Consider the following 23173-nt stretch of genomic DNA (forward strand, 5'->3'; position numbering starts at 1 on the left):
GTAGCGAAACAGATTATTTGGAGGATAAGGGAAATGTACCATGGAAGTGTGAGCTGTGTGAAAGTGGGAAGAGAGAGATCAGTTTGGACTGAACAGAGGAATGGCTTGAGGCAGGGAAGTGCACTTTCACCATTACCCTTCATTGTAGTGATGGATGATATAACAAGTGTAGTAGCACAACGAATTGATGAAAGGAATATGAAAGCTATGGTGTTTCCAGATGATCTGATGATTTGGGGGAATACGGAGGAGGAAGTACAAGAGCAGATGGACGTATGGGAACGAACAGTACAAGAATGTGGGATGAAATTTAATATAAGTAAGAGTGAGATGATTATCACAACAAGAAAGAAGAAGAGAGGAGCAACGGGAATAACAATTGGTGGGGAACGATTGAGGAGAGTGAAGAGTTTCAATTACCTAGGAAGCCTGATACAGGAAGATGGAAAAAACGACAGAGAAATAAACGAGAGGGGGGGGTGGGAGGGGGGGGGGGGGAAGCAGAAGCATTTCAGAAGAGTGTCAGAAGCCTGGTATGGAGCAAGGATGTACCCCAAATCAGCAAACGGGTTATATACCAGTCATACTATGTCCCAATCCTGACATACACATCAGAAACCTGGGTTAAGAAAGGAAGAGAGAAAAGCAAAGTACAAGCTAGTGAGATGAAATTCTTGAGAAACAGTATTGGAGTGACAAAGATAGACAGATTAAGAAATGATAGGATCAGAGAGGAAGGTGAAACCGTTACAGGATGAGATAGAGAAATCAAGGCCTAAATGGTATGGACACGTTGAGAGAATTGAGGAGAAGAGGATACCCAAGAGGATACACGAGATGAAACTGAAAGGAAAGAGACCAAGAGGAAGACCGAGTAACAAATGGCTGAAAGGACTGGAGGAATGCGTCCAGAAGAAAGGAGAAGACTGGACCAAGGTGAAGACGGAGAGATGGTGGCAAGATAGAAGACGATGGAGAGGCCTTCGTTCTGTACAAAACCGGCCAGAGGCTGGAAACTGTCCAAGATGATGATGATGATGATGATGATGATCAATCTGAAATGTTACATTCTTCTGCAATCTCTCAGACAGTCAGTCTTCGACTGGCACGGACAGTATTGTAGACATACCTTGAGCACAGTGGCTCATCAGTGTTATCCCCCAATAGTTCTTGCACTCTTTTCCATTTCCCTTTTTAAAGATTGGAACAATTATTCTCTTCTTCCAGTCTTCTGGGATCATCTTCTGTCTCCACACAATTTTCATTACTCGATATAGCCATTGTATCCTCCCCTCTCCTGCTGCTCTCACCATCTCTACACTTAGCTCATCCAGACCTGGTGACTTCCCTCCCTTCATCTTGCCCAATACCTCTTCCACTTCTCCCCATGTAAGGTCTTTTTCTATTTGCTGTTCCTCCTCTTTTTTTCTCCTCGGCTTGTTCCTCCTCATCCGTCTCCATTCGGGTTCAGGAATTCTTCAAAGTACTCCTTCCTCATATTCTTGAGTTCCTCCTTATTCTCTACATCTTGTCCACTTTTGTTCACCATTCGAGCATAATCTGTCATACCGCTCTTCCTCTTACTTTTAATCATCCATATAACACCTTTTTTTTTAACCTTCACTATTCTCCTCTAATCCAATAAAAAGAAAAGAAAAGAAGTAAATGGACAGGGACTGCGGATAGGTGGCGCTGTTGGGAGTGTGCGTCGATCGCGAGGAGTGCCGAGATAGTCCGCACAGTTGCGATAACGCTGTATCTTGGATGGGGCACTGGTCGACGCACCTTCCTAGTAAGCAGGAGATCCCGGGTTCGAATCCCGGTCCGGTACACATATCCCCTCGTCGCCACTTTTTCCGCATAATTTCCCGATGCGGCTGACATCAGTAAACCCTTCCATTTCCTTTCCTTTCTTCTTCCTCCACCTTCAATTTACATATAATGTATCACAGCTGCGGATTCCACGTGGTGTCTGTTCTTTCGCACATGTACAAAAGAACAGACACCACGCAATCATATAACTGGAACAAGTGATACACAGTTTGTTCTTCTCTACACTCACACTTGTTATACTAAGATCTGAAATCCTGTAGTTTAAGGGAGGACTCGCTCTATTGACACCAGTTCGTAAGCGATTGAGGAACCTACAAACACCCCATTCTTCGTTGTGGGCGACTGAAAGATGTTCTCGCGGTTCCGTACTGTATTGTTGTACAGAGTTCCATCGCAAAAGTTTTGTCATGTCTGGAAAGAATTTCTAAGGATCTCCTGTTCGAAGGAAACTTTTTCTTGATTTTAGCCTACGCTGAGGTAGTTCATGACCAAACAGTGGTTGAACTTCTCAGTTCTCAGCCTACAGTCGTTCATTATCGGCGGCCACTTTCGTCGCATATTTGGAGGTACGGTACTGGAAAGACAGGTTTTCTCGACAGGGGTGGGTTTTAAGCACCCCGTAATCAGCCTACAAACTTCATTCAGAGCAGCGTCTACAGTTTTACGTGAGTTGATTTATACCAAACAGGCGAGGAATACTCTGCTACAGAATAACACACAGTCTAATAAGTGGTTGTAAGCGACTTAGCGTCCCAGTTTACACCTCTTAACTTTCTCAAGATGTTATTCCGGGTGGTGGTTTTCTGTTTGATATTGGAGCAATGTTTTGTGAACGTGAGGGACTGGTCCGTTATTGCACCCAGGTATTTTGGAATGATGCGCTATTCCAAGGTGGTATCGTTCCAACATACATTAAATTTTCTTGTAGCCTCCCTGTTTCTGAGATGCAAAACGTAGTTTTTGAGGGGTTGGGCTTTATATGGTTAGCCTTGTAGTATGTGTCTAGTTCTTTTAGTGCTCTGATGTTGATATTATACCGCGCGTGATTAGCCAAGCGGTCTAAGGCGCTGCAGTCATGGACTGTGCGGCTGGTCCCGGCGGAGGTTCGAGTCGTCCCTCGGGCATGGGTGTGTGTGTTTGTCCTTAGGATAATTTAGGTTACGTAGTGTGTAAGCTTAGGGACTGATGACCATAAGATTTCACACACATTTGAAAATTTTTTGTTGATACTATAGTTCATTGCACACCACACTGCAAAATATTGAAGATAGTAATGCAGGCATTGAAGCATATTCATTACTAGAAAAATATAGACACATCAAGTAACAAAATAAGGCAATATGGGATATAGTGGAGGAGGAGACTGGTAGAACCAGAGATGAAGAGGAGCAGATAGCAAATAATAAATTGGTAACAGATGCGTGCAGCGCTGAAAAACTTTTTGACAAGCATTTCGTAACTGCTGCTGAAAACACGGTCTTCAAATTCACTAGATATTGCTATGGAATATCTCAGACCAGTCATTACAAACAACTTCAGCAACACAAATATGATGCTCACTACCTCAATAAAAGTAATGTCTACCATTAAATCTTTAAAATAAAAAAAAATCTAGTGGTTGTGATGAAATACCAACTAAGTTAATCAAAGAGTGTTTTTCTGAGTTAAGTAACATATTAAGTTATTTGCATGAATTCATTTATCACGGGAACACTTCCTGATTGGCTGAAACGTGCTAAAGATAAACCTCTCTAAAAGAAAAGAGATAAGGAATTAGAGCCAAATTTCCGTCCAGTTTCACTTTTGTATCATTCTCGAAAATTTACAATCGGCTTCTTAACCATCTGACAACAAAGATATATTTTCAAAGTCATAGTTCGAATTTCTGAAGGGTTCTGATACTAAGAAAGCTATATACGAGTACAGCGAGGATGTATTTAATTCATTAATCGATAAAGTAGACACTGCTAGTATATTGCGCGACCCATCAAAGTCGTTGACTGTGTAAATCAGAATAGCAGTTTAAATAAATTATAACATTCCAGTGCCTCAAGAAATGCTGCAAAATGGTTTAAATTGTGTATCTCTGACACCAAACAAAGGGTGTCATTACGAAAGAGACGTATTGAGCTAACAGGCATCAACCAGCTGGCAAATAACTATCTGTAGTGTTCCACAAAGTCCCATCATACGATCCTCACCTTTTCTTATGGATGAAGATTTATATGTATCATTTCGTTGGAGCGGAATGAGAATACAGACCAGGTAATCAACACAGAGCAAGTTAATTAATAAAAGCATGAACTCAAATCTCCTTTTTGGAGTAAGTTTTTACATTATGTGCGTAAGTCATAGTTGCACTTGAATGACACAATAACTGTTTGTACAGTTGACGGCCGCAAGAAATATCGAAGATAATTTCTGAGTTCACTTTTGAATGAAAAAGTTAATAGCATCAAGCACTACGACAGCCAAGTCTACACATGTCCCCAGTCCAGAGTCCAAGACTCGGTGAAACCTGGTGACGGCGCCGGCTGCTCCACACACAGGAGGATGCTCGCTGGAATACGGCATCAACGATCCTGATGGTTTCTTGGCGAGACTGACTGCTGAACCGCTACTGCAGTCGCCACTTGGCCCAGACAGCTGTGTAAGAATGAACTAGCTTGGCACAGCCTAGGCGCCGCCCGGTGCCAGCATACAGCCAGGTCTAATTGCGGCTGTGTGACCCAGCAGAGACAAAAAGGTCCGCGGAGCCGACAACCTCTTGTGTCGATCTCGCTGCTGCCTGCTGGTCCGGCTGATGTTTGAAAACTTCTGGCTGTCGTCTGCTGGAGTGGTCCCTGCAGCGTTACTGTATAGGCCACCTGCTTGACGCCAATGTACAACTGGTTGTTATATGAGCCTACATAGCGAGGGTGAGCTTTCATCAGTTATCACCATAGGCCAGTTTATTTTATTTGCAGATGATTTGAACAATGCAATAAATAGCAAATCAAATATAATGTCAGATAGATCACTTAACGAACTGTTCATAGACAAAAGGTTCCCAGCAAATTACTTGCCAGTAAACTTTTGAAAAACGCTATATGTAGTTTACAACTTGAAAGAGTTCTCTTCCCCCCCCCCCCCCCCCAAGAATATGGCTGAAACATAACAATACGAAGATAGAAGAAGTTGCTAGTGTAACGTTTTGGGATTATAGATTGGTGACAAATTCAGGTGGGAGGAGCATACCTCAGACCTGCTGGAGCACCTAAAAGTGTCTCTATTGGCAGTGTAGATGTTGTCCGACATAGATGATATAAAATTAGAAAAGCTAGCATACTTCGCTTACTATTATTCCATAGCATCACGTAAGATCTTTTCTGGGGTAACTCATCAAGCCTAGCTGAATGTCTCTGAGTCCAAAAACGTATAATACGAATTATTTGTGGTGAGACCACAAGAACATTCTGCAGAGGAACTATTTAAGGAACTGGGAATACCAACTACTACTTCCCGGTATACTGGTTACTTACTATTGTAAGTACAAACGATAGTGCCAAGTAGAGGATAACAAAACAAGCAAATAACCCTAATAAACATATGCCTCGAAACCAGTGGTTTCCCCATGTGAAGTATAATGTCTGAGTACATAAAAACCTTACGACAGAGTCCCTATGAACTGTTGTTACGCACTTGACGACATACACATTGCAACAAGCATTCCATATGGCCATATTCATGTGAAGACAAGCTTCAGCACGGCTCCTTATCGATTCCTAACAGGTTAAAAAATGCCAGATGTGTTCTGCATGCATCGACAAGCATCCACGACGTGTTCCTTGAGTTCATCGATACTACCAACAACATTACAACACACCAATCCTTTAAACATCCTCCATATAAAAACATCGAATGGCCTCAAATCGTGGGATCAGGGAGATGTTGGTATTGGCGAGCCTCTACTGACCCATTTGTAGAAGCTACATCTACATCTGCATTTATACTCTGCAAGCCACCCAACGGTGTGTGGCGGAGGGCACTTTACGTGCCACTGTCTTTACCTCCCTTTCCTGTTCCAGTCGCGTATGGTTCGCGGGAAGAACGACTGCCGGAAAGCCTCCGTGCGCGCTCGAATCTCTCTAATTTTACATTCGTGATCTCCTCGGGAGGTATAAGTAGAGGGAAGCAATATATTCGATACCTCATCCAGAAACGCACCCTTTCGAAAACTGGACAGCAAGCTACACCGCGATGCAGAGCGCCTTTCTTGCAGAGTCTGCCACTTGAGTTTGCTAAACATCTCTGTAACGCTATCACGCTTACCAAATAACCCTGTGACGAAACGCGCCGCTCTTCTTTGGATCTTCTCTATCTCCTCCGTCAACCCGATCTGGTACGGATCCCACACTGATGAGCAATAATCAAGTATAGGTCGAACGAGTGTTTTGTAAGCCACCTCCTTTGTTGATGGACTACATTTTCTAAGGACTCTCCCAATGAATCTCAACCCGGTACCCGCCTTACCAACAATTAATTTTATATGATCATTCCACTTTAAATCGTTCCGCACGCATACTCCCAGATATTTTACAGAAGTAACTGCTACCAGTGTTTGTTCCGCTATCATATAATCATACAATAAAGGATCCTTATTTCTATGTATTCGCAATACATTACATTTGTCTATATTAAGGGTCAGTTGCCACTCCCTGCACCAAGTGCCTATCCGCTGCAGATCTTTCTGCATTTCGCTGCAATTTTCTAATGCTGCAACTTCTCTGTATACTACAGCATCATCCGCGAAAAGCCGCATGGAACTTCCGACGCTATCTACTAGGTCATTTATATATATTGTGAAAAGCAATGGTCCCATAACACTCCGCTGTGGCACGCCAGAGGTTACTTTAACGTCTGTAGACGTCTCTCCATTGAGAACAACATGCTGTGTTCTGTTTGCTAAAAACTCTTTAATCCAGCCACACAGCTGGTCTGATATTCCGTAGGCTCTTATTTTGTTTATCAGGCGACAGTGCGAAACTGTATCGAACGGCTTCCGGAAGTCAAGGAAAATGGCATCTACCTGGGAGCCTGTATCTAATATTTTCTGGATCTCATGAACAAATAAAGCGAGTTGGGTCTCACACGATCGCTGTTTCCGGAATCCATGTTGATTCCTACAGAGTAGATTCTGGGTTTCCAGAAACGACATGATACGCGAGCAAGAAGCATGTTCTAAAATTCTACAACAGATCGACGTCAGAGATATAGGTCTATAGTTTTGCGCATCTGCTCGACGACCCTTCTTGAAGACTGGGACTACCTGTGCTCTTTTCCAATCATTTGGAACCTTCCGTTCCTCTAGAGACTTGCGGTACACGGCTTTTAGAAGGGGGGCAAGTTCTTTCGCGTACTCTGTGTAGAATCGAATTGGTGTCCCGTCAGGTCCAATGGACTTTCCTCTGTTGAGTGATTCCAGTTGCTTTTCTATTCCTTGGACACTTATTTCGATGTCAGCCATTTTTTCGTTTGTGCGAGGATTTAGAGAAGGGACTGCAGTGCGGTCTTCCTCTGTAAAACAGCTTTGGAAAAAGGTGTTTAGTATTTCAGCTTTACGCGTGTCATCCTCTGTTTAAATGCCATCATCATCCCGGAGTGTCTGGAGATGCTGTATCGAGCCATTTGCTGATTTAACGTAAGACCAGAACCTCCTAGGATTTTCTGACAAGTCGGTACATAGAATTTTACTTTCGAATTCACTGAACGCTTCACGCATAGCCCTCCTTACGCTAACTTTGACATCGTTTAGCTTCTGTTTGTCTGAGAGGTTTTGGCTGCGTTTAAACTTGCAGTGAAGCTCTCTTTGCTTTCGCAGTAGTTTCCTAATTTTGTTGTTGAACCACGGTGGGTTTTTCCCGTCCCTCACAGTTTTACTCGGCACGTACCTGTCTAAAACGTATTTTACGATTGCCTTGAACTTTTTCCATAAACACTCAGCATTGTCAGTGTCGGAACAGAAATTTTCGTTTTGATCTGTTAGGTAGTCTGAAATCTGCCTCCTCTTACTCTTGATAAACAGGTAAACCTTCCTCCCTTTTTTATATTCCTATTTAAGCTATGTAAGCTTCGAGTTACATACTCCTGACCAGCCACATGAAAGTGTCCTGGTCTACCTCCATCGTGCAAGTAGTTCGTTTGCATCTTTTCACCACAAGCTGCAGCATAATCGTAGGACTAGACACTAACAGCTTCTTATACTGACTGCACTTGTGCTTATGTCGTTTTGGGAGACCATTGGTTTCTGGACCTATGTTTATTAGGATTGTTTGTTTGTTCCGTTGTCCTCTCTTGCCCCTTTCGTTTGTACCTATAATACACTCCTGGAAATGGAAAAAAGAACACATTGACACCGGTGTTTCAGACCCACCATACTTGCTCCGGACACTGCGAGAGGGCTGTACAAGCAATGATCACACGCACGGCACAACGGACACGCCAGGAACCGCGGTGTTGGCCGTCGAATGGCGCTAGCTGCGCAGCATTTGTGCACCGCCGCCGTCAGTGTCAGCCAGTTTGCCGTGGCATACGGAGCTCCATCGCAGTCTTTAACACTGGTAGCATGCCGCGACATCGTGAACGTGAACCGTATGTGCAGTTGACGGACTTTGAGCGAGGGCGTATAGTGGGCATGCGGGAGGCCGGGTGGACGTACCGCCGAATTGCTCAACACGTGGGGCGTGAGGTCTCCACAGTACATCGATGTTGTCGCCAGTGGTCGGCGGAAGGTGCACGTGCCCGTCGACCTGGGACCGGACCGCAGCGACGCACGGATGCACGCCAAGACCGTAGGATCCTACGCAGTGCCGTAGGGGACCGCACCGCCACTTCCCAGCAAATTAGGGACACTGTTGCTCCTGGGGTATCGGCGAGGACCATTCGCAACCGTCTCCATGAAGCTGGGCTACGGTCCCGCACACCGTTAGGCCGTCTTCCGCTCACGCCCCAACATCGTGCAGCCCGCCTCCAGTGGTATCGCGACAGGCGTGAATGGAGGGGCGAATGGAGACGTGTCGTCTTCAGCGATGAGAGTCGCTTCTGCCTTGGTGCCAATGATGGTCGTATGCGTGTTTGGCGCCGTGCAGGTGAGCGCCACAATCAGGACTGCATACGACCGAGGCACACAGGGCCAACACCCGGCATCATGGTGTGGGGAGCGATCTCCTACACTGGCCGTACACCACTGGTGATCGTCGAGGGGACACTGAATAGTGCACGGTACATCCAAACCGTCATCGAACCCATCGTTCTACCATTCCTAGACCGACAAGGGAACTTGCTGTTCCAACAGGACAATGCACGTCCGCATGTATCCCGTGCCACCCAACGTGCTCTAGAAGGTGTAAGTCAACTACCCTGGCCAGCAAGATCTCCGGATCGGTCCCCCATTGAGCATGTTTGGGACTGGATGAAGCGTCGTCTCACGCGGTCTGCACGTCCAACACGAACGCTGGTCCAACTGAGGCGCCAGGTGGAAATGGCATGGCAAGCCGTTCCACAGGACTACATCCAGCATCTCTACGATCGTCTCCATGGGAGAATAGCAGCCTGCATTGCTGCGAAAGGTGGATATACACTGTACTAGTGCCGACATTGTGCATGCTCTGTTGCCTGTGTCTATGTGCCTGTGGTTCTGTCAGTGTGATCATGTGATGTATCTGACCCCAGGAATGTGTCAATAAAGGGGGACAATGAATTCACGGTGTTCTTATTTCAATTTCCAGGAGTGTAGTTAAACAGCCTGCATTTATTCTTTAATGTAGTCTGCCATTAATAATAAATCTCTTTTTTCAAACCAATAGCTCAGTTCATGGAATCAGTGCTAGAAATAAGAATAATTTTCACAAAGATTTAAAATGATTTACTTTGATCCTGAAAGTGTCCATTATTCAGGAACACACATTTCCAGTAATTTGTCTGCAGTCATCAAATTTTTAACTAACACCAAAGTTCAGTTTGGGAAGAGCGTAAAGGATTTATTCACGCGTAACACCTCCCACTTCACTATTGAATTTCTTGGTAGCACAGACTAATGTCTATACATTAATATCAAATAATGTAAGAGGGGCATTCAATATGTAACACAACACTTCTTTTCTCGATCAGATTCGGTTAAAAATATTCTGCCTTTCTTGTGGGATGCCGCGAAATACTCCCGCCTCAGCCTCTATAGTTCATGAAGTTCCGATAGGTGGCGGTGCTATACGAAACCAAAATGACGTCTATGATGGAGGTGTGTTACATTCAGAGAGGTCTCATTGAAGTTTTTCTTTTTTGTGGAAAAACAGAGCATCGAGATATTCATAGGTACTTGCAGGGGGTCTAAGGAGACCTGACAGTGAACAAAAGCATGGCGAGTCGTTGGGCGAGGCGTCTATTATCATCGCAGCAAGGTCGTACAAACCTGTCCGATCACCCGCGTGCCGGACAGCCGCAGATCAGAGAGATAGATCACAGTTCGTAGTAATAGACGGAAAGTCATCAAGTAAAACAGATGTAATATCCGGCGTTCTCCATGAACGTGTTATAGGCCCTCTGTTGTTCCTGATCTATATTAACGACATAGGTGACAAAGTGAGTAACGCTGTTAGCTTGTTTGCAGATGATGCTGGCATGTACCGACTTGCAAAGTCATCAGATGGCGAAAACGAATTGCAAAATGATTTAGATAAGATAGCTATATGGTGCGATAAGTGACAGTTGACCCTGAATAAAGATTACGCGATAAGTCACACAAATCTGAAGGCTGTAAATTCAACTAAATACGAGAGCTGTCCAGAAAGTAAGTTACGATTGATCGCGAAATGAAAATCACAGTGAAAATCAGAAATATTTCATTTGTAACAGTTAGCTACACCTTTCAGCTACTTCTCTACATAGTCGCCGTTTTGACTCAGACATTCGTCGTAGCGTTGTACCAACTTTCCAATACCCTAATCATAGAAGGCAGCAGCCAGTGCTTTCCGCCAATTCTCTACCCTGGCCTAAGGCTCGTTGTCTGTGCCAAAATGTTGTCTTCATAGCCAGCGGTTCGTTTGAGCAGAGATGAAACACAGTGGGAGACAATTACGGGCTGTATTGTGGGTAACCAAACATTTCCAATTGGAACGATGCAGGAACATCTTCATTGCCCCTGCAGAATGAGGCTGACAATTGTCTTGAAGAAGAAACCGCACGACAGTTATGTAATGTTGGTTGCATAGCTTCAGGGGAAAATTCTCACCGGGCCCTCGTACTTGGCGGGAGACACTATTTTCTATAACATCTTTACGCGCTCACTAAGAGCTCAGGAATGAAAAGAGCGACATAATTCTACCTAGAGTCATACTAGAGACACTGCCCAACACATCTTTGCAAAGCTTTATCGGATTTTCATAGTCGTTTCCATTTCGCGACCGATCGTAACTTACTTTCTGGACAGCCCACGTACTTAGGGATTACGGTTACAATTAACCTAAAGTGGAACGATCACATATATAATGTTGTGGGTAGATCAAACCAAAGACTGCGATTCACTGTCAGAACACTTAGAAGGTGCAACAGGTCTATTAAAGAGACTGCTTACACCACGCTTTTCTGCCCTATTCTGGAGTATTGCTGTGCGGTGTGGGATCCGCGTCAGGTGGGCCTGACGGATGACATCTAAAAAGTTCAAAGGAGGGCGGCTCGTTTTGTATTATTGTGAAATAGGGGAAGTAGTGCCACGAACATGATACGTGAATTGGAGTGGCAATCATTAAAACAAAGGCGTTTCTCGTTGCGACGGGATCTTCTCATCAAATTTCAATCACCAGTTTTCTCCTCCGATTGCCATGAATGAGGAACGTAGGAGTAGATGGAAGGAGGCGATGGAGAATCTAGATTTTACCCACTCCAGCAGGAAGAGCTGGGGCCTGCTGAGGAAATTAGGCGGTGCCACAGCGCCTAACAGGCCGACTCTTGCAACCAGCGCATCTGAGATTGCAGCTGTCCTGAAACAGACCTCCAAAATCCAGCTAAAAACAGCCGAAAAGAGAGAAATTTCCCAAGAGCTAAGCAGTTTATTGCTTAATAACCCAACCAACATGGGCATTGTAAAAGAAGTGGAGACAGAAGAGATATCCCAGGCCTTGAAGCTAAAGAAGACAGGAAAAGCAGCCGGACCTGACAACATCCTACCAGAATTCTTAAAGGAATTGGGAACTTTAGGAAGAAGGTGGCTGGCCAAACTTTGTACGGAATGCATAAGCACGGGGGTAGTGCCTAAGGAATGGAAAGAAGCAAAAGTCGTCGCAGTGCTGAAACCCGGAAAGACTGGAGATAATCCTAGGAATTACAGACCAACATCCCTGCTATGTACCTCCTATAAATTATTCGAGAGAATATTGCTGACTAGATTAACTCCATACATCGAAGCCAACCTCCCAACATACCAAGCGGGTTTCCGAGCAGGTAGAAACTGCTGCGATCAAGTGCTGTCCCTCACAACCTATATTGAGAAAGGCTTCCAGAACAAGATGAAAACTGGCCTGGTCGTCATAGACCTCACATCAGCTTACGACACAGTGTGGATTGAAGGGTTACTGCTTAAGCTAACTAGAATCATAAATTGCAAGAAGACTTACAAACTACTCAAGAACATACTAACGAAAAGGAAAATCAAGGTCTCACTCCATGCCACGAACAGTAAGAGCATGGTTCTGAATAATGGTCTGCCACATGGTTCGGCACTAGCACCCGCTCTCTTCAATCTACACTCCTGGAAATTGAAATAAGAACACCGTGAATTCATTGTCCCAGGAAGGGGAAACTTTATTGACACATTCCTGGGGTCAGATACATCACATGATCACACTGACAGAACCACAGGCACATAGACACAGGCAACAGAGCATGCACAATGTCGGCACTAGTACAGTGTATATCCACCTTTCGCAGCAATGCAGGCTGCTATTCTCCCATGGAGACGATCGTAGAGATGCTGGATGTAGTCCTGTGGAACGGCTTGCAATGCCATTTCCACCTGGCGCCTCAGTTGGACCAGCGTTCGTGCTGGACGTGCAGACCGCGTGAGACGACGCTTCATCCAGTCCCAAACATGCTCAATGGGGGACCGATCCGGAGATCTTGCTGGCCAGGGTAGTTGACTTACACCTTCTAGAGCACGTTGGGTGGCACGGGATACATGCGGACGTGCATTGTCCTGTTGGAACACCAAGTTCCCTTGCCGGTCTAGGAATGGTAGAACGATGGGTTCGATGAGGGTTTGGATGTACCATGCACTATTCAGTGTCCCCTCGACGATCACCAGTGGTGTACGGCCAGTGTAGGAGATCGCTCCCCACACCATGATGCCGGGTGTTGGCCCTGTGTGCCTCGGTCGTATGCAGTCCTGATTGTGGCGCTCACCTGCAAGGCGCCAAACACGCATACGACCATCATTGGCACCAAGGCAGAAGCGACTCTCATCGCTGAAGACGACACGTCTCCATTCGTCCCTCCATTCACGCCTGTCGCGACACCACTGGAGGCGGGCTGCACGATGTTGGGGCGTGAGCGGAAGACGGCCTAACGGTGTGCGGGACCGTAGCCCAGCTTCATGGAGACGGTTGCGAATGGTCTTCGCCGATACCCCAGGAGCAACAGTGTCCCTAATTTGCTGGGAAGTGGCGGTGCGGTCCCCTACGGCACTGCGTAGGATCCTACGGTCTTGGCGTGCATCCGTGCGTCGCTGCGGTCCGGTCCCAGGTCGACGGGCACGTGCACCTTCCGCCGACCACTGGCGACAACATCGATGTACTGTGGAGACCTCACGCCCCACGTGTTGAGCAATTCGGCGGTACGTCCACCCGGCCTCCCGCATGCCCACTATACGCCCTCGCTCAAAGTCCGTCAACTGCACATACGGTTCACGTCCACGCTGTCGCGGCATGCTACCAGTGTTAAAGACTGCGATGGGGCTCCGTATGCCACGGCAAACTGGCTGACACTGACGGCGGCGGTGCACAAATGCTGCGCAGATAGCGCCATTCGACGGCCAACACCGCGGTTCCTGGTGTGTCCGCTGTGCCGTGCGTGTGATCATTGCTTGGACAGCCCTCTCGCAGGGTCCGGAGCAAGTATGGTGGGTCTGACACACCGGTGTCAATGTGTTCTTTTTTCCATTTCCAGGAGTGTATATATAGCTGACTTGCCAGAAACTAAATCACGCAAATTTGCATATGCAGATGACCTGGCCATCGCATATCAGAGTAAAAACTACAACGATCTCGACGAAACACTGAATGCAGACCTTGAAGTCCTGAACATCTATTACTCCAAGTGGCACCTACTTCCCAACCCCAACAAAACAACCAGCACTATAATGCACCTCAACAACAGAGAGACACACAGAAAATTACAGATCTTTTCGAATGGCCAAAGCATAAGACATGAGGATAAGCCTAAATATTTGGGAGTGAAACTAGACCGGACCCTAACGTACAGCTCACACCTCGAAGAAACAAAGCAAAAACTAAAATCCCGAAATGCTATCCTTTCAAAACTGGCTGGAACAACATGGGGATGTGGAGCGAGCACTTTGAGAACTTCAGCACTAGCCCTTGTCTACAGTGTAGCTGTATACTGTTCACCAGTCTGGAGGAGAAGTGCACACGTATCTAAAGTGGATGTCCAGCTGAGGGAGACAATGCGAATAATCTCGGGAACACTCAGGGACACCCCCTGTGCATGGCTTCCTGTACTAGCGAACATAGAGCCTCCAGAAATCAGGCGATCACAGCAAGCCCTAAAAACCTACAGGAAAATTATAGACAACCCGGACCTCCCTATCCACCAAGATCTGACACCGACAAACAAGGTTAAATCCAGATCACCCTTTTGGAAAATCGGTGAAGAACTACAAGCCTTTGAGCCGAGAACGGCCTGGAACGAAGTATGGTCGGCAAGTGAATTTAAGAACAAAAATTTAGTACACGATCCGAACAAGAAGATTGATGGCTTCAGCCTACCAAGAAGAGTGTGGACAGCTCTAAACCGGGTCAGAACGAGTGTTGGGAGATGTAAACACCTGATGAACAAGTGGGGCCTGGCAGAGCGCTGTATGTGAGTGCGGTGAAATACAGACAATGGACCATCTACTCGTGTGCAAAGTGTATGGCTATGGTGGTGAACTCATGGACATACATAGACTCAGTGACTCAGCCATAGAGTGGCTCAAAAATATATCTGATATAGTGTAGAATTATATTGTTTTCTTTTTTAGTATATAGTGATAAGAATATTGTAAATTATGCCTCTGTGGTGCCGAACGAGTAAATAAATAAATAAATCCTCCGATTGCGAAAACATTCTGTTGGCACTCACATACGTAGGCAGAAATGATCATTACGATAAAATAAGAGAAATCAAGGCTCACACAGAAAAATTTAAGTGCTCGTTTTTCCCGTGCGCCGTTCGAGAGTGGAACGGTAGAGACAGCTTGAAGGTGGTTCATAGAACCCTCTCCAGACACTTTATTGTGAATAGCAGAGTAATCACGTAGACGTAGACGTAGACACACTCGTCCACCAGTTGGGGTACTCAAAGGTGTGTGCCCTCTGTGCTCCTAGCCGCCTAACAGCAGACCATAAAGAGGAATGAAGGACCATCTGTGCGGAATTGCTTACGCATTACGAGGCTGATAGTGACAATTTTTTGTCGAACATTGTCACAGGCATTGAAACATGGGTTCACCACTTCGAGCCGGAAACAAAACGGCAATCCATGGAGTGGCCCACACCGTCTCTCCTGCGAAGAAAAACTGAAAACCGCAACCTCAGAAGGTAAAGTCATGGCGATGGCCCTTTGAGACTCAAGATGTCATTCCGTTTGATGTTCCCTCTCCTGCTGCAACGATGAACTCCGAAGTGTATGGTGCTATGCTATGCTACGCTGAGGAAACTGAAGAAACGACTTCAGCGTGTCAGTCGCTACAAAAGTGCAAACGAATCTCTCCTTTTCCGGGACAAGGCATCACCCAAGTCTGCGCACCAGAGCAGAGCTCACAGAACTTCATTGGACTGTTCTTCCTCATCCAACCTACAGCACTGATATTGCACCGTCCGACTTCCATCTATTTGGTCTAATGAACCATGCACTCCACGGAAAGCACTACGTGGATGATGGGGAGCGTACTGATGCAGCAAGACGTTGGCTTCTATGTCGACCAGTGGAGTGGTATCCTGCGGGCATACAGCACTCCGGAGATTTTGTTGAAAAATAGGGTTTCGTAGCCAAAATAGTGGGGAATAATATGGTGTACTGGAATACTGAATAATACCAACTTGCTTTCAGAAAAATATATGTTGTATTATTTATTGAACGCCTCTCGTGTTACGTAAATATTGGTTCTCTACCATTTCAGAGCAAGAACATGATCAATGTAAATAAAAATTGTGAAAGAAGTTTTCTGTCTGATGTATAGCCACAATAGCCTACGAGCTACGAGTATCAACTCAATGTTGGACATTTACATGTTTTGCGACAAGTTTGCTACTACCATAGAAATAAAAATATTTTTAATTTTTTTGTCCTGTTCCACATACATGAGGACCCTTCCACTTGGGTTCTCTGGAAGGAACATTAGCATTTTTTTTTCTTCGTAAATATTTATGGATAATTTTTGTTTTCCGACACGTTCTAGAGACTGGAGGATCTCCTCACTACGGATCCACGTAACGAAAAGTGCATGCAATGTAATTTTTAAAAAAGTCCAGCACTGATATGCAGTTACGCCGATCTGTTCACATTCCACCCGAGGCCTACGCATGGAATGTTTTAGCACATAGGTGCGGCTGCAAGAAGCGTATGTGCGACGTACGTAATCATACAGTGAAGTGGCTATGCAAGAGATCTTTTGCGTGCTCAGGTCCCTCGTCAAGTGCACTGAATGAAACTGTGACGCCAGGGTGGAGCGCGGAGCTCAACAGGTAGACAAAAACAGAACAGTGGGAGGGGAGGGTTCCGTTCCGGTTTTGCGGTTATCACTTTACGCAAGACAGCGGTTTGGTCGACACTCCTCTTTCTGTCGTCGTAAGGCGGTTTCCCAAGCGCTGGTGTTTTCTTTATTGTTATAGCTATACTTCAGACCGACAATACTTTCACAAGTCTAAACAGCAACTTGAACCGGAAATTTGTCAACGTCGTTACACTGAATGTGGCAATGGCATTAGTCCTGAAGGCTTAAGAGGTGAACCTCTGTGTAGTAAAAGGCGAAAGCCGAAAGAAAGGAGCTGTCAGTCAGCACTTGGGGCGCTCCGCGATTTTTCCATTCGACAAGAGTTGGTCTGTATAGGCAGGTGTCCTATTTCGATGTCTCATGCTGTATATAGTTTTAACTTGTGTCATCGTTGTCCAGCAGTTGCCTTCTTTTGGGCCCGTTCAGTTTAGGAAGTGAGGAATTTGCGCCGCTAGGCCGAATCAACCGGAAGTACTGAAGCAAAACCTTCTTGCTGATATACACTCCTGGAAATGGAAAAAAGAACACATTGACACCGGTGTGTCAGACCCACCATACTTGCTCCGGACACTGCGAGAGGGCTGTACAAGCAATGATCACACGCACGGCACAGCGGACACACCAGGAACCGCGGTGTTGGCCGTCGAATGGCGCTAGCTGCGCAGCATTTGTGCACCGCCGCCGTCAGTGTCAGCCAGTTTGCCGTGGCATACGGAGCTCCATCGCAGTCTTTAACACTGGTAGCATGCCGCGACAGCGTGGACGTGAACCGTATGTGCAGTTGACGGACTTTGAGCGAGGGCGTATAGTGGGCATGCGGGAGGCCGGGTGGACGTACCGCCGAATTGCTCAACACGTGGGGCGTGAGGTCTCCACAGTACATCGATGTTGTCGCCAGTGGTCGGCGGAAGGTGCACGTGCCCGTCGACCTGGGACCGGACCGCAGCGACGCACGGATGCACGCCAAGACCGTAGGATCCTACGCAGTGCCGTAGGGGACCGCACCGCCACTTCCCAGCAAATTAGGGACACTGTTGCTCCTGGGGTATCGGCGAGGACCATTCGCAACCGTCTCCATGAAGCTGGGCTACGGTCCCGCACACCGTTAGGCCGTCTTCCGCTCACGCCCCAACATCGTGCAGCCCGCCTCCAGTGGTGTCGCGACAGGCGTGAATGGAGGGACGAATGGAGACGTGTCGTCTTCAGCGATGAGAGTCGCTTCTGCCTTGGTGCCAATGATGGTCGTATGCGTGTTTGGCGCCGTGCAGGTGAGCGCCACAATCAGGACTGCATACGACCGAGGCACACAGGGCCAACACCCGGCATCATGGTGTGGGGAGCGATCTCCTACACTGGCCGTACATCACTGGTGATCGTCGAGGGGACACTGAATAGTGCACGGTACATCCAAACCGTCATCGAACCCATCGTTCTACCATTCCTAGACCGACAAGGGAACTTGCTGTTCCAACAGGACAATGCACGTCCGCATGTATCCCGTGCCACCCAACGTGCTCTAGAAGGTGTAAGTCAACTACCCTGGCCAGCAAGATCTCCGGATCTGTCCCCCATTGAGCATGTTTGGGACTGGATGAAGCGTCGTCTCACGCGGTCTGCACGTCCAACACGAACGCTGGTCCAACTGAGGCGCCAGGTGGAAATGGTATGGCAAGCCGTTCCACAGGACTACATCCAGCATCTCTACGATCGTCTCCATGGGAGAATAGCAGCCTGCATTGCTGCGAAAGGTGGATATACACTGTACTAGTGCCGACATTGTGCATGCTCTGTTGCCTGTGTCTATGTGCCTGTGGTTCTGTCAGTGTGATCATGTGATGTATCTGACCCCAGGAATGTGTCAATAAAGTTTCCCCTTCCTGGGACAATGAATTCACGGTGTTCTTATTTCAATTTCCAGGAGTGTATATGAAGACAGTAACTGTTCTCGACAGAACAGAATACTGTTGATGACCGTGCAGCTTTTCCCTGGAATAAATGATGACTAACTGAAACCCTCAGCTGCCGACAGGTGTTGTTGATATACCTCGATGTGGACAGCTGAAAATATGTGCCCCGACCGGGACTCGAACCCGGGATCTCCTGCTTACATGGCAGACGCTCTATCCATCTGAGCCACCGAGGACACAGATGAATAGCGCGACTGCAGGGACTTATCCCTTGCACGCGTCCCGTGAGACTCACATTCCCAACTGTCCACAATTCTACATATGTAATGTACCTTATAGACATTTGCCCATCCACTCATTACTCGCGCACGCTTTGGCGATTCCCGTAAGAGTTTGGGCAACCTGTGCGCATTCGCACAGACGAAAGTCAATGGCTGGGTAGCCTTTAACTATATATGTGAAGACAGTAACTGTTCTCGAAAGAACAGAATACTGTTGATGACCGTGCAGCTTTTCCCTGGAATAAATGATGACTAACTGAAACCCTCAGCTTGCCGACAGGTGTTGTTGAAAAGCTGCACGGTCATCAACAGTATTGTTCTGTCGAGAACAGTTACTGTCTTCATATATATAGTTAAAGGCTACCCAGCCATTGACCTTCGTCTGTGCAAATGCGCACAGGTTGCCCAAACTCTTACGGGAATCGCCAAAGCGTGCGCGAGTAATGAGTGGATGGGCAAATGTCTATAAGGTACATTACATATGTAGAATTGTGGACAGTTGGGAATGTGAGTCTCACGGGAAGCGTGCAAGGGATAAGTCCCTGGAGTCGCGCTATTCATCTGTGTTCTCGGTGGCTCAGATGGATAGAGCGTCTGCCATGTAAGCAGGAGATCCCGGGTTCGAGTCCCGATCGGGACACACATTTTCAGCTGTCCACATCGAGGTATATCAACAACACCTGTCGGTAGCTGAGGGTTTCAGTTAGTCTTCTTGCTGATGTTAGGTTGTCAGTGAAGAAGAAAAATTGCTGTTTCACTTCCGGTCGACGACGAGGTTTTTACAGGTATAGTGCATGTTCGGACAGGGTAAAGATGAATAAGAAAATCGGAACTGCCTTTATCGGGTTTCAACACTGCTAGGAGTGTCTTCCTCAGAATTTAAATCAAAGAATGGTCTATAACTTGGTCAAAGAAATATGACTAAAAACGTATGATACAGAGTATAAGTACAGAATCAGTCTGGCAGTACTTATATGTCATTTAAAAACTAATAAGTATGCCAAAAGGGCATTAGTCACAAAGATATTTAAGATAAAAAATTGCGATGAAGAGCCACTCAAGGGCTGCTCGTTACTTGTGCGGTTACAGGTTGCAAACGGACTCCGTTTGTGACTAATGCCCTTTTGGCATATTTATTATTTTATAAATGACATATTGTAATGTTGTTGCATTAATTTTTTCTGATAGTGAGGCTGATGTTCAAGACCATAAAAGTGGGTTAAAAGCTGTGAGCTTGAGAGGTGGCATGAGCCCCCTCTCATATTTCTATCTTACGATTCTCCTCTCTAGTTGCATGCGGTGGAGGGTTGTTTTTCCTTAACACGCGTACTTCCCACGCAGCGTCTCTCGTCACCCGGGTGGGCCGGTGACAGGCGGGCTCTGTGGAACTGGAGAGAGTTAAGCCGACGTGTGTGAGGCAGTCGAGTGAATGCTTTTCAGACGCCGACATTGTCAAGAGACACGCCCGCTGGGGTGTGAAGTAGCGGCTGGGCTAGAGGTTCCGTTACTTCAGAGAAACTTTGCGAAAACACTTTCTGGCGGGCTACCAGCGAGGCGTGGGAATGACTTGTGTACCCACGCAGTTGTGGCGGGAAAATTCCCGCACTTTCTGCAAAATCAGCACAGAAATTGGCGCCAAGAATCTCCATTGGTGGAATGGTAGTGCTCCGGCAATGGAGTGGAATTTCCGCCGGTTTTCGAGTTGCTGATTGGAACGTAACCACGGCCACTGTCGTGGGGGCGGGAATGTTCGGGGTTCGGCCTGTGCGGGTGCTCTGGGTAGTCGGCAGTCGCCTTTCGGTCGAGGACGTCGGAGCAACCAGCCCTCGCCTGCGGTACGCCAGATCGTGTTCTGGGAGATAAGAAGACTGTTGGTAATGTACGTCCGCAGCACCGGCAGATAGGGATTTTCCTAGGTGATAATCAGAGCTCAGCAGAGCGCGCCTGTTCATCCTTTTCTAACTTTGTTCAGTTTCGAGTAGCAGCAATTACTATTGGGTTAGCTGTGTGTCTCTCTTGAGATTTGAGTGGAAAGGAATTGGCTCCACATACCACTTCGTCTTAAACCTCACGATCTAAGTTAGGGACAACTTCACCTTTACTGTGTTTGTATGAATCTCCAATTTTAGCCAATTTGATGTTTTATATTTCCTGTGTCTCTTTTACTATTCTGCGTTTAATCTTAATAAATCATATTGTTATTTTGGACAGAACTTTCTTTCTGTTAATCAATAGAGCAACCCTATCATTCCTCACTATGCTAATGAAACCTTTGTTTATTTAACTTATTTATCAAATTAAATTATTGCAGGTGCCAAACTCTCTTCTACTCCACTAGCAGGGTTGATTAGAGTCAGTTCGCGTATTTGTTTTATCCTTGTGCAACAGCAAAAGTCGGAGTTAGAATAGGGGGGGCTTAGAGCATGATTTACACATGTGGATTCTAGTAGAATTTAGTGATAAATACACTACTAGCCCCGGCACCTCGCATAATATGGCGACCCTTGGCCTCGGATCTTTCCTGTGAATCTCTGATAAACAAACAGGATTCTTAGTAGGAACATTCAATTTTTTTTCTCTCTATTTTTTTTAATGATTAATACCCAAGTTTTTTTTGGTAGTTCCGCGTTTAGTTTTAAGTAGCGGCGCATGACTACAGTTTTTGTTTTCAGTGTATATATTTTTGTTCATTGTTTTTTTTGTGTTTCGCTGATGTGGTGTCTGTACCGCATCGCACTTTGTCGGATTTGTGTGCGGTTTCTGTACCACATCAAATTGTGTTTGTGATTACAGCGTTGGAACAGCGTTGTTGAAATTTTATGTTTATGTGTAAAAAATATATGGAGTAGATTAATTTTATTGTGCATTTTAGATGAATTTGTTTTTATGAATGATAACGAGAAGTAAGGCACGACTATTATCGGGCGAAGCTAAAACAAAAGAGGATAGCATAATGGATAAGGGGCAGTTTACTGACGGGAATAGGTTCGGAGATGAGATGGGCACATTTTTAGCAGGACAGGACGCCAGGGGCATTGATGAGGAAGGTGATTTGGACGCGATCTCAGAGCTGCGTTGCGGCCGTGATTATGATAGTGAAGTAGAGGATGAAACAGAGACAGGCACACAGGTCGAGACGGTAGCAGAAGTTTATAGTCAAACGAACGAGTGCAGACAGAGGCCAGCTCGGTCACGTCAGAGCTCTAGCGCCCAGGTGTCCAGAGTTACATCTCCCATGTTTGAAGAGGATCAAGAAGATGACGTAAACCCAATACTGAGCTTCCTACGATTAATGAAAGAAGAAGCTGACGAACAGCGTAAGAAGCAGGAAGAAGCTGACGAACAGCGTAAGAGGGAGAAGGAAGAAGAGGAGAAACAACGTAAGAAGGAGAAGGAAGAAGCTGACGAACAGCGTAAGAGGGAGAAGGAAGAAGAGGAGAAACAACGTAAGAAGGAGAAGGAAGAAGCTGACGAACAGCGTAAGAAGGAGAAGGAAGAAGAGGAGAAACAACGTAAGAAGGAGAAGGAAGAAGAGGAGAAACAACGTAAGAAGGAGAAGGAAGAAGCTGACGAACAGCGTAAGGACACGGAGGCAATAATTTTGCATATAGGGGAAATTCGTGGGGAATTATTAACAATAAAGAAAGAATGTGGAGAAGCAAAACAAATGTCAACGGTAGCACAAAAAGTAGCAGGCCTTGCCAAAACTGCAGCAACAGGGGCAATGAAAGTCGCGGAAGCAACTTCTAAACTCGCAGGGCGCTTGCGACGTACAACACAATCCCACTCAAAATCCCTAGCATTCTTAAAAACTCAAGGTAATATCGCGGTTGCGAACTCCACGAAACGAATGGAAGAAGTAGAGAGTCGGATAGCAAAACTAGAGCAAAACGGGCACACGAGCACTGCGCGTTCGGATACCCATGATGGAGTACACAGAATTGTGTCTCCGAGGAAAAGCCCGCCGTGCTCTAGCCCAGTGACAGAGTGCGGAACTAACAATGCACACGCAGAAACAGCAAGTAATAGCTCCAATAATTATAGCCCACTTAGGAGAGTGAATTCTGAGTGCCACTTCCACTGTGATACAGAGGTTGCACATCACAGTTATCAGCAAGATAGAACAGGACACT

At 46.2% G+C, this 23173-nt stretch overlaps 1 protein-coding gene across 2 annotated transcripts in view; it reads left to right on the forward strand.

Annotated features, from left to right (window-relative positions):
• The first annotated feature begins 4613 nt into the window (after positions 1–4613).
• The window catches only part of LOC126263186 (uncharacterized), a 269073-nt gene continuing 250513 nt past the window's right edge, over positions 4614–23173 (forward strand). For both annotated transcript variants that reach the window (XR_007546861.1, XM_049960243.1), the window contains exon 1: positions 4614–4751. Coding sequence is in view for 1 of the 2 variants with exons in the window: in XM_049960243.1 (XP_049816200.1) it covers positions 4733–4751 (19 nt within the window). In the remaining variant the exon portion in view is untranslated. The remainder of the gene's footprint in view (positions 4752–23173) is intronic.

This window comes from Schistocerca nitens, chromosome 6 (assembly GCF_023898315.1).
Source record: "Schistocerca nitens isolate TAMUIC-IGC-003100 chromosome 6, iqSchNite1.1, whole genome shotgun sequence".
Lineage (NCBI taxonomy): Eukaryota > Metazoa > Arthropoda > Insecta > Orthoptera > Acrididae > Schistocerca > Schistocerca nitens.